At 44.9% G+C, this 12,058-nt stretch overlaps 1 protein-coding gene across 3 annotated transcripts in view; it reads right to left on the bottom strand.

The window, feature by feature from the left end:
• Positions 1 to 12,058, bottom strand: part of DUS2 (dihydrouridine synthase 2) — a 141,577-nt gene that overhangs the window by 100,724 nt on the left and 28,795 nt on the right. For all 3 annotated transcript variants that reach the window (XM_088470897.1, XM_088470898.1, XM_088470899.1), the window contains exons 7-9: positions 7,179 to 7,226; positions 6,730 to 6,795; positions 107 to 177 (exon numbers count right to left, since the gene is read on the bottom strand). In XM_088470897.1, the coding sequence (XP_088327023.1) occupies positions 107 to 177; positions 6,730 to 6,795; positions 7,179 to 7,226 (185 nt within the window). The remainder of the gene's footprint in view (positions 1 to 106; positions 178 to 6,729; positions 6,796 to 7,178; positions 7,227 to 12,058) is intronic.

Consider the following 12,058-nt stretch of genomic DNA (forward strand, 5'->3'; position numbering starts at 1 on the left):
ATTGCAAATAATCACTCAACTACATGAATTGTGTACGACTCAGAATCAGGCCTTGTGTCTCCCTAAATACATTTTGTCATCTATATTTATTAAATGAAAGCTTTACCTTCCATGAACAGCTATAGCTGCAACACCAGTGCTCTCGATACGCTTCGCCAGACTGACAGTTTCTTCCAGCTAAAACACGATGAATTTAACAGATCATAATGAGAAATCGTAAGCAAAAAACCATAACAGAAGTAAGGGCAAATAGGTATCAAAGCCAAAAATGACAGATTAAGGGGTCTATTTACTAACCAGTGTTAAGAAACAAAGTGAAAGGAGATAAGGTACCAGCCAATCAGCTCCCAACTGTAATTTTTCAAACACAGCCTGTGAGATGGCAGTTAGGAGCTGATTGACCTGTATCTTATCTCATTTCACTTTGTCTCCTAACACTGCTTAGTAAATAGACCCCTGAATTATGATCATGCATGAGGTGGGTGAGGCTACAGACAGACATTATTGTTAGGAAGAACAGTGATTATCGTAGCTATCTGTTTCTCTGGATACTAGACACCTGGGAAGCTCAACGGTAACTACAGTAGTTTTATAAAACATATTTCAATCAGGTAAAGTGTACTTTCATCTTCTAGATTGAACATCTGTTTGTGGTCTGCCTTAAAATTATTAAATTCAGATTTTGTTTCAGGTTCACTGGAAGATATTTATTTCCTTGATATTGTTTGCAAATCCTGCTGAGTAAATAAATTTGGTATATACCCTGAGTTTGTGACTATTATGATACCGTAGTTTATTACCACAAAATCTGCAGCACTGTACAGGAAAATAAGGCATAGTCTATGAAACATGATGAACGCAGTGGAAGTCACCAGTCCACTCACTGGTGCTGCCACCCCGGCGCTGGTATCGGAGAAGCTGTACGGGCGTTCGCAGATCGCCTGCACAGACCGCTCAATGTTTACAGTAAAACAAACAAGTAAAATAAGTAACCCTGGGACCACTTAAAAGCAGCCCCCCATAGGAACGGTACCACTCCTGCAGCAACAAGGAGGAAGAGGCCCGTCCCGTCAAGCGGAGGGCTTGTCATCAGGCTTGGTAGGCGGACGTCTGGTACTCCAGGGCTCCTTCTTATGCCTGGCAGATTTCTTGGTGGTGGATGGGCTGGGAAAGTACGGAGTTCTAGCCTTACCTGGATCCCGAAAGGTCCGAACCCCCGAAGAGGCCGGAGCAGAAGGCAGACAAGCAGACTTAGCTGCTGCTAAGGTATTCACAATCTTGTCCAGATCTGGGCCAAACAAGACTTTACCGTCATAAGGCAAACGTTCCAACCCCTTCTTGGATTCCGCATCAGCTCTCCAAGAACGGAGCCATAGAGAAGGGCGAGCCGCAATGGCCGCCGAAGAAACCCTGGCATCTAGTAGGCCAACATCCAAAAGCTGCCTCATTTATATAGGTAGCCGAATCTGAGATTTCCCACCAGATTCAGCTGTTCCCTGGTAGCATTAGAGGCTAAGGATGTTTCAAGGCTATTAGTCCAACATTCCATGGCCCGAGCCACCCAGCAAATGGCCATAGCTGGTCTGCACGCAGCCCCGGAAAGGGAATAAACAGATTTAAGCATACCGCTACCTTCCTATCTGTAAAATCCTTCAGGGACGACAAGGAAGGCATAGGAAGTGTTGCACTTCTTACCAAGCACGTAACATGGGAATCCACCACCGGTGGAGTCTCCCATTTGAAAAAATTATTCTTAGCAAAAGGGTAAGCAGAGACTAGACGCTTCTGCGGTTGATACCGCTTTCCAAGCTACCTCCAAGTGATTCACCAATTGGTCAGACAATGGGAATGTAGCTTTAGTCACCTTTTCTTCCATGAAATATACATGCCTAGATTTAGGCGCAGGAGGCTCATCCTCCTCAATGATCAGGGCTGCTTTTACAGCTTCTATTAGCCCTGGAATATATATTTTAGACTTTACCCCCTCCTCCAGAGGAGGTAGCTCAGAGTCAGACTCATCAAGAAGCAGTCCATCAACAGATGACACATCATCATCATCCCATACAGTAAACTGCGAGGATAGTAATACCCTTTTAGTTTGTCTGTTGATATGTGCGTCCTGCTGACGTATCTCAGTCGCACCCTGCAATATAACAGGAACTGTATTAACCCACTGAGGGGGCAACACCTGAAGGTGTAGGAGGTTGCAGCAGGTTTTGCGCTGGCAAAAGGTGCTGTTGTTGAAAACTGAACTGTGGACACATAGGAGGGCCTGCTAAACGCCCTGTTTTGGTTGTTAGTACTTTTGCAAAGCACTGCCATAGAGGCTTGTGCTGAACGGCAGAAGCCTCAGAAGGACCCGGGGCAGTGTAACACCGGAAACATAACTCCTCAGAGGCTATGTCCTCTGCCCCTAACACCATTGTACATATTTTACAGAGCAGTTTAATAGGGGTTAACTTAGTCATATCACTCTCACTGCCAAACATAGTAAAGAGGATCACTTAACGGAGATAGAGTCTCAGCTGCGACTTGTGCCACACCCGCACTACACCCGTGCTTATGGCCCAGAATAGGTACAGGGATAGCAACAAAAGAATGAGTGTTTTCTTTACTAAAAACTGACAGACAGTGCTAGCATACAGTCTCAAACAAATGCAGAAAACAATAATACCTGCACTTAATGGCACTTCCTTAAGTCAACTACAGAGACTTAGCGTCTAGTAGGACAAAAATGCTACATACACTGACCACCAACCAGAGGAGAGGTATGTAGGGGAAACCGTACTCTGCACTGCCTGTGGATATCAGCGACACACAGCCAGGAGAATGACCGAAGAACTCATGGGGAGGCGGAGTTGGAAGCAGGAAACTGTAAGCCAGACCACAGTGGAAAGGCGTGTTTAGCAGTGAGGAGGAGCCGGCTGTTAGAAAGGGAAGGCTGCCTCCCCTGGCCAGCGTTTAACCACTGGGACGCTAGAGTGTTCTGCAGAACTCCAGTCCCTTAGTGTGGACACAGGACTCAGTGCCTGGCCACACTTGCTGTCATCCCCAGGGTGTCCGCCAACCATGGAGGAAAAAGACTGCATCTCGCACGCACCACCGCGGTGCATGTCGCTTTCCTGCACCCCGTACGGTTCAGCCGCAGTCTAGAAATCCTCCGGGGTCCCTGCTAGTCAAGACCCGAGGCCCGCATCATTATCGGTGTCTCAGCACCAGCGGGGTGATGATGCGGCCGTGCGAACTTCCTCTGGACTGTTCACGCTGACCGCACTTAAGTAACTGCATGGTGCCCAGATGTCTTCGTCATCACCTATAGGTTGCTCCTATGACTAAGCACACTAGCGAAATGCGCGTCAGGAGACACGCGGTGCACGCTGTGTGGCGTGTGCTCTAACAATTTATGTGTTCACTACACTAATGATTTTAGGATTATGAAAGGTGTCTGTTAGACATTTGAACAATATGAACAGGCGCTTATGTTCCTATGAACTGAATGTAGATTGTTGATATACATGGCAATTACGTGTCGAATTATCTAGCAACATAGTAACAATCATACTGGTTCACAAGCCGTGCCTGCTAAGAATATCGAGGGATAGGATCACTGCTCCATTTCAATGTGCAGCAGTTATATTAGCATTATTACAAAAGCACACTCAGGTTACATACTGTTAGAAGTTATACTTAAATGATCTGCACATTGTTTAGAGAGGAGACTGATTCTGTAAATTAGGAACAAATATGATAATTAAATCATAGAAGCGCTCCAACAAAATTGATTAAGGACTCCAAATCAACTAGCCCTCCACCAATTAAAATATTAATATCAACAACATGCCACTTAATACCTGAATTATACTATAACTTTTGTCTTTCAATAACTGCTTGGTAACCATACTCAACATTCTAATGACTATATAAACGCCTGCTGTGATAACAACAAGCATACTTTACAATTACAGTGAATCATTTGGGAAGTAATTATCCAGTTGGATACCACATTATTATTTTAGGTTTCATCCAATATACCACATAGGGGATTTGCGGTGATTCCCAAAGGGGTGATGTAATGAACCGATTGAATACTAGATACACGCGAGACACCAATCCGTGTTATCACTCAGACTAAACCAGGTGGCCTCACCCAACACACTGTATATGGCATGTGCAATGATTCCTAAGGGGTGATATAATAAACCCGATTTAATAGATGAGTTATCGGGATAATACTGTACACATGGGATAAATTTTACTGACATCTCTAAAATGAAACAATATCATGACCCATAAGTAAGAGTTTGAGAATTGGTACCTATATGGCATTTTCTGTAATCCCTAATGCTGGGCATACACTATGCAATTATCTGTCAGATATCTGTCCAATCTGACTGGTTGGAATGAAAACCTGGTAATGTATGGGAGCAAATAACAATAGAAATTTGCTCCCAAACACTAGAAAATGGACCAGATTTTCCTTCCCACCAGACAGATTTGACAGATAATTGTAGAGTGTATGCCCAGCATAAGTGAACTTGATACATGTGTATGGGATTTGTTGTAATTTCCCAAGTATTATTTATGCCAAGTTTTAACTTGGGATATTGAGGTATATATAGTGTTGACTGTGGGTAATTTAAGCCCCAAGACTGTGGGCCCCAATAAATAGGGCTATTAGATTTTGGAATCCTGTTAGCAGTGACAATAATATTAGACCAGGGCTCGACAAATCCAGGGGGCCAGGTCGCCATGGCTACCAGATTTTGTTGTCTGGCTACCAGATTTTGCAGTGAGGGAGGAAGCAGATCCTCATCAGCTCTGGCGGAGTTTCATGCCTATGGTATTGCGTGTTCATATCATGCTGCTGTGACTGCTGTGTCTGTCCCGGCCTGCGCGGACGACTCCTCGCCATCCTGGCCTGCTCTGATCCCTGCTGTCTGTCTCAGTCTACTCTTGATCCTCCTCCTGTACGTCCCGGCTGTCTACTTTCTCCTATCTCTGGCTGCATAGAGCTCTCCGGTAATAGGGTCTATGCGTGACCAAGGATTGCGGAACATTTCAGAGGGATAGTGGTGTGACCATGAGGGAGGGGGGTTTTGTTGTACTTTCTGGCACCATTGTTTTATGTGAAATGTGGTCCGTTATCACTGGATTGTGGAGCAGGGGAGCTGTGCAGAGCTGTGAGGGGGCCTCCATTTTACTGTATTCATTCAACTGTAACCATTTGGTGGACTAGTATAGTGTGCATAACACACAGAGCTGTGCTCCTTACTCACTCCTGTAATTTTTTTGGGGGGGAGCGGTGGTCTGGCTCCTACAATTTCATGCTGGCTCCTAGATTTTAGAAAAATTTGTCAAGCCCTGTATTAGAACCTTATAATATAGGATGTATTTAATCTTATAATCTTAACATCTACTAAATGTTCTCGTTTTACAGACACCCTCCCGGTTCCAAAAGACAAATAGGATAGTATGAGACAATCATTACACTTATATAACCGGATACCAATTAAGTAGTGACACACTATAATTGTTTTAGTTTTTTTTTATTTCACAATTTTATGATAAATAAACAATGAAATAAATACACAAAAAAATATTTTGCTGAACCATTTTAAGGAGAAATTAAAAGTTATGTTTTATACTGATAACGATGGGACACTATTAATAACTATTTATGATATTTAGTGAGATGTTATCTTGAGTCCGTGAGTGCCCCGACACAGGAATACTTTTCTCTTTTTGCATGTCAATTATATTCCTGGGTGCACCTCCCCATTGTTATTGAAGTTATATTTCTTATCAAATGCAATAGGGGAATGGACGATATATAATTATTATTGATCTGTGCGGATTGGTTCTTCTCTACTACATTACTCATCACCTATACCCCAAGGTTTCCTGTGGACCTTCTATGGACCCTGTAGTAGAAAAAGCATTTAATACTTTGGAGACTGGTGGGTAGGATTGTGAGCAGGAGAAGGTAGAGGTGGAAGTAAGATGTCATCAGTGGGGAGTCAAGGCACCATTCATTGGCAAAGTAAAGATAGTAGTAGGGAGTGTGAAGTGATTCAGAGGTATATTTATCACAATCCACATTGTGACCCACGTATGAAATTTTTTGAGTATATTCGCAAAATGAAAGTGAATATTTTCACGTGAATTTACTATTTATATAAGAGCCCATCCTATCGGAAAAGCTGGCAGCAGTGTGATAGCGTAACGCTATTGCACTGCTTCCTAGTTTTGGTCCCTGACGCACATTGTGCATTCACAGCAGTCGGCTGGTGCATGCATCACCGGGGTCCGACAGAGAGCTGTAGGCTAATTAGTAGCACATAGGCTAAGATAGGACACCATCATCTGTAGATAGGAGCTTGGCCCTGATAGGATAACGCTAAGTGCTTAGCAATATGACAGCTTTGCAGCCCCCATAGAAAGCTATGCAGGCTGTGGTAGTTGTTGGAAATGGAGGGACCGCAGCAGATATCAGAGATGGTACATACGTGAGATACTTCATATTTTCGGTTATTCCCTGAAAATGGCTGTTTTTGAGTATTATCTCGCAAATATTGTTTGATAAATAGGCATATAAAGTCAGAAATATATGGGTGAGGACTTTGTAGAAGGTAGTAAGAAGTTGAATTGGAAATGTTAACCGCAAAGTATATTTCTTAAGTACTTCAAATAAATAAGTAAAAACTCAGAGGGACAGGACAGTAATCTTACCGTAGGAAGGATACGTATCTTACAGGTCACCGGCTTAGAAATACCATTTACCAATGTTTTCAGTATCTGTGGAAGAAAAGATAAGTTTTAGCTAATGTAAAAGACGCAATTTAAATTTCTTCGGTATGAGACGATGTATTGGAATTTTCAAAAAGTTGTAAAACACACACACACACACACACACACACACACACACACACACACACACACACACACGTTTGTGTTTTGGAGACTGCCATATAAAGAGAGCCTTGTTCTGTTTATGCTCATATATAGTTGTAAAATAAAAAAAGTCTAACAGTTTTTTAATGATTTTGAATAAAGGGGGGGGAAAAAGTTCCCCCACTGTTCTTGTGAGGTTGTTCGATGTCATCATATTACACTGATGACTACATGAACAAAATATAAAGAGACAAACAAAAGAGATATACATTAAACATAAAACTTACTTTCTCAATCTTCTCAGGATTCGATAGAAGCGCTGCCCCCATGCCACCCTAAATAATAAATATTTATAGTGATTAGTTTTAATGATAGACATAAAAACTGTAAATACCAACCTGGCAAAATACAAATTTTAATCTGGCTAGCCACCATTCAGAGTCATAGCCTGTCATCATACAGCGTAAGCGTGCAATTCTAGTGAGCAGCACCATCAACAATAAAGAGTCTGCTATATGAAACTCACATCACAGAAAAAGTTAACAAAAAACATTAAACAACTTGTTTTTCCAAATAAAAGGCACAGAAGGACATACAGATGTGTTGTCTTACATCTATCCTCAATACGCCACAAAGCGCGATATGCCTGGAGTGAGTCACCTGTTCCCGTACAATTCTGCTAGCATCGGGAGTCTTCTTTTTTTTCCAACAAATAATGCATTTAAGTAGCAATTTGATGCAACAACCACTAGGAGACTGTGCTGATTAATTTGTTATGTAACACTTGTATATCTGTGTGCGGCTAAATCTGTAAACGGAACTTGGCGTAGAATAAAGCTGCGGTTGTTGCATCGTAGCACTTTGTATTCAGAGAATAAGTTGCAGATATACAAGTGTTGCATATAAATTAATCAGCACTGTCTCCTGGTGCACACTAATCACATTATCGGGAAGAAAAAAAACCGCAAAAGCTGCGTTTGATGGCGGCCGGCCGATATTCGCAATCTGCGCATGCGTATAAGACGAAGTGCGTGTGCCCGATTCAGTCTCTGCGATCGGGAAGCGATCACAGCCAGTACATAGATGCTCCGCAAGCATGAGTGACAGGACGTGCAGTTTGTGGGTGGTGACGGGAGGAGGTCGATGGTAACGGGGAGTTGGGGGGGGTGCAACCGCAGGCGTGTTTGAGCATCAAAACGGCGTTTCAGGGGCGTGCATAATTAAGATGTGTCATCAACATACATGTCACACGGCTGAAATTAACACTCGCAGTGCTTGTGGTAGGCTAAAGACAACCACAACTGCTGCGTATGGATCGGATGTCAGCCGATGTTACCAATTGTTTAATACACTTCCTGGTCATGACGTATATTTCTAAGGGCAAGTGGGCATCTTGTGTCAGGCCGGTGGGCATCTAAATACATACGGCAAATCGCACAGCAAAACTTAGTGGGCGTGCTAATGTCTTGCTTGCGATCGCGGGATTTGCATACTTGAATGCGGACAGCTGTGTGCGAACGCAGCTTTGCGAGCGGGTCTGATTGCGGAAAGAGGAGCAGTTTGGTGCGAATTAAGCAAAAATGTGCGAGGACCCATCTGTACATGATGTATTTATTGTGGCAGTATATGTATGGTGACACTAAGCCTTTCTGTTCTAAATTATTAAAAAGAAAAATTATGCCCATCAATAACAGGTATCCAAAACGGGAGTGTTTTACAGTTGTGTATCTAATAATCCATGCTCTGGGGAATGGCTAGCCATGTCCCTAGTACTTAGGGAAGTGATCCAATGTGTATCTAATAATCCATGCTCTGGGGAATGGCTAGCCATGTCCCTAGTACTTAGGGAAGTAATAATCCATGCTCTGGGGAATGGCTAGCCATGTCCCTAGTACTTAGGGAAGTAATAATCCATGCTCTGGGGAATGGCTAGCCATGTCCCTAGTACTTAGGGAAGTAACGGTTGTGTATCTAATAATCCATGCTCTGGGCAATGGCTAGCCATGTCCCTAGTACTTAGGGAAGTGATCCAATGTGTAAACTCTGAAATTAAACATTCTTCACTAAACATACTATTCTGGAATCACAATGCGCCTGGTATAAACAAACGTGAAAAATATTGTTACTGATAGATATGGTCAGTATCCAAGCCGAGCAACATGCTCAAAGGGTGGATAGTCCCCTGTTCCTGCCTTGTATAAGACATTGCTCACTCTCAGGTTCCCAGAGTACATGGCTGCTGCCTGGAAGCCTAGCATGCTGAATTGATACACACAGGCCTGATTCAGTACGTATCGCAACTGCAACAGTGTACGCAGTCGGCTGATTGTTGCGTACTGCGCATGCATCGCAGTGAGCGACGGCTACACTGCAATCGCACTGGGATCACGCAGAGCACAATAAGCCATTGCAGAGTGACTGACATGTAGCCAGTGTTTGGGGGTGATGACGGGTGGAAAAACGCAGGCATGCCTGTCCGTTTGTACGCTGGTGCATGAGCGTGCATAAATTAGCCACTGCGACTACATACGTAGCTTGTGTACTCACTGCATGTGTCGAGGTTAGCAATTTCTGAGTAAGGTCAGACCTGTTGTAATTGTGCGTAAGGGGCCGATGTTACTCGATGTTCCTTGCTGGCCTCAAGGTATGTGAGATTTCGGTAGTGAGCGGCAGTGGGCATCTTTATGCTGGCTGTGCGACGGCATAGAGTAAGCATTCATTAGCATATTTTCGCAGCGGGTAATCACAGTTGTGTATCAGCAGTGAATCAGGCCCAAAGTCTGGTTGTTTGTTTTTGTCTGTCTGTTGCAGCCTTCATATGCAATGCAGTCATCTTCTGTCACCTACCACAATATCTCCCTCTACCTGCACCTTCTACTTGTATATGATCCCAAGCAATTCGAATGTAAATAGCCACTATTTACCATGTGTCCCCAACATTGTGGGCAAGAAAGCTGCCATTTACGTGTCACTGTTAGAATAGTATTTACTATTAACTGTAAAATCAAGACCCACTTCTTTATCAAAGTCTTCCAGGTTTCATTCTAACCCACTACCCCATGCTCCTTGTTCACAGTCTCTTTCCTCTGTCACCCTTGTTTGTCTGCCCCTCCCCTTTAGATTGTAAGCTCTCACGAGCAGGGCCCTCTTCCCTCGTGTGCTTTGCCTTGCCCTCACTTATACCATCATCTCCTCCCCACTGCCTACAACGGCACCTATCCTTTGGGTATTATGACATCTGATGCAGCTATTTTATACACAGTGTCCATGTTCTGCAGTGTTCTGTGATGTAAGGGACTTTGGCCCTGATTCAGACCCACTCGCGAGCGGCTGTCCGCTCGCAAGTGGGTCGATGTTGTGCACTGCGCATGACGGCGGGAGCTCCGTCGTGCGCATGCGCCAGACGCGACGCGTGAAGGACTTTCCTTCGCTCGTTGTGTCTGATCAAAGGGGGCGTGCTGTCGATGTTGATTGACAGCACGCCCCCTTTGGTGGGCGTGCCTCCCAGACGGGGGCGTTCCCAAGGGAACACCTACCGTCAGAAGCCGGCCCACTGACATCACTAGTGATGTCAGTGGGAGTGATTTTGGCTCTGATAGAGCCAAAATCACTCCGGGCCTTGCGGTTGAAAACCTCAACCGCAGGCTCCGGCTCGCAGTTTCGATGGTCGCGATGGTCACGACCATCGCGGCCATCAAACTGCACGCTCGTATAGGCTGTGGGTGGTGACCCACAGCTATACGAGCGTCCAGGAGGACGCTCCATAATTATGGAGGGCGGCCCTCATTCAGAGCGTGCGCTCTGCTCAGAGCGTACAGCTCTGAATGAGGGCCTTTATTTTTTATTGTTTATACTGTTTCTGTCCAAGTACTTTGCAAGGCTCTGCAGACACCTTGAGGCACCATATAAATAAAGGATAATAATGGTTTTCTTTTGTAAAGCTAACAACACACCCCGGCAGTCAGGTGCATCAGGGTTTGGCGCCCTGTGCCACCTATGGAGTCGAAGAAAGAGACTTAACAGGTAAGCAACAGGTCTCCTTTTATTCTTCCTCCAATAGGGGGCACAGAGTTGACACTGGGACGTCCCAAAGCCATCCCTTATGGATGGGGATGGTCCTGAGCTGCAGTGAGCACAGAACGCCCGAAGGCGGTGTCTGAGGACGCAAAAGGTATCGAAGGCATAAAACCTGATGAATGTATGAGCAGACAACCAATCTTACAGAGCTGTTCTGCAAAAGCCCCACAGCGTGCTGACCAAGCAGTCCCCACCGACCGGGTGGAATGGGCCGTCACCATGACAGGGGTAGGAAGGTTCGCAAATTGTGCAGCGGAGACAGCGGGCCAAGGTCTGTTTAGTAGCCGGCGAGGCCCTCTAAATGCATGTCGTATAATATGAACAGAGAATCAGACTTGCAAATCTTTCTGGTCCTCTCGATGTAAAGCCAGAGAGCCCTTACTACATCCAAGGAAGCCTCTGGCTGAGAAGGATGCGCAGTCTGGAAAGCAGCAACCACAATCTCTTGATTTAAGCGAAAGCAGATCAGCTTGGGAAGGTAGCCCAGGCGAGTCCGTAACACAGCCCTGTCTGAATGGAAAATAACTGAAAGCGTCAAGATAGGGCGCTGAAATCGGACACCCTCCAGGCCGACACAATGGCTAGCAGAAAAACAGTTTTGCACATAAGCCAGCGCAAATCCACCGTCTGACAGTTCAAAGGGAGCAGACTGGAGAGCTCGGAGAACCAAAGACAGGTCCACAGGAGACACCAACGGGAGCTGAATGTGGAGAACTCCCTGAAAGAAGGTTTATACATCCGGGAGCAGAGCTATCTGCCTTTGGTAGAGAACAGACAAGGCCGAGACCTGGACCTTCAAGAACGAGAGCCAAAGTCCAAATCCAGACCTGTCTGAAGAAAGAAAAAGGATACAGGAAAGGCGGAAAGACCTGGGGTTAAAACCCCTAGTCGTACATCAAGAAAAATAGGTACACCAAATCCGGTGATAGATATGCGCCGAAGAAAGCTTCCATGCCTGCAGGATGCTCCAGACAACCCTCCCGGAGAATCCTTTTACTCTTAGGGCGGAAGTCTCAAGAGTCACCCCGTCAAAGCGAGATGGGTCTCATCCGGACACAGAAGATCCAGCAGCAGAGAAAGATGCAGTGGT

Source organism: Taudactylus pleione, unplaced genomic scaffold (genome assembly GCF_031769625.1).
Source record: "Taudactylus pleione unplaced genomic scaffold, aTauple2 ptg000106l, whole genome shotgun sequence".
Taxonomy (NCBI): Eukaryota; Metazoa; Chordata; class Amphibia; order Anura; family Myobatrachidae; genus Taudactylus; species Taudactylus pleione.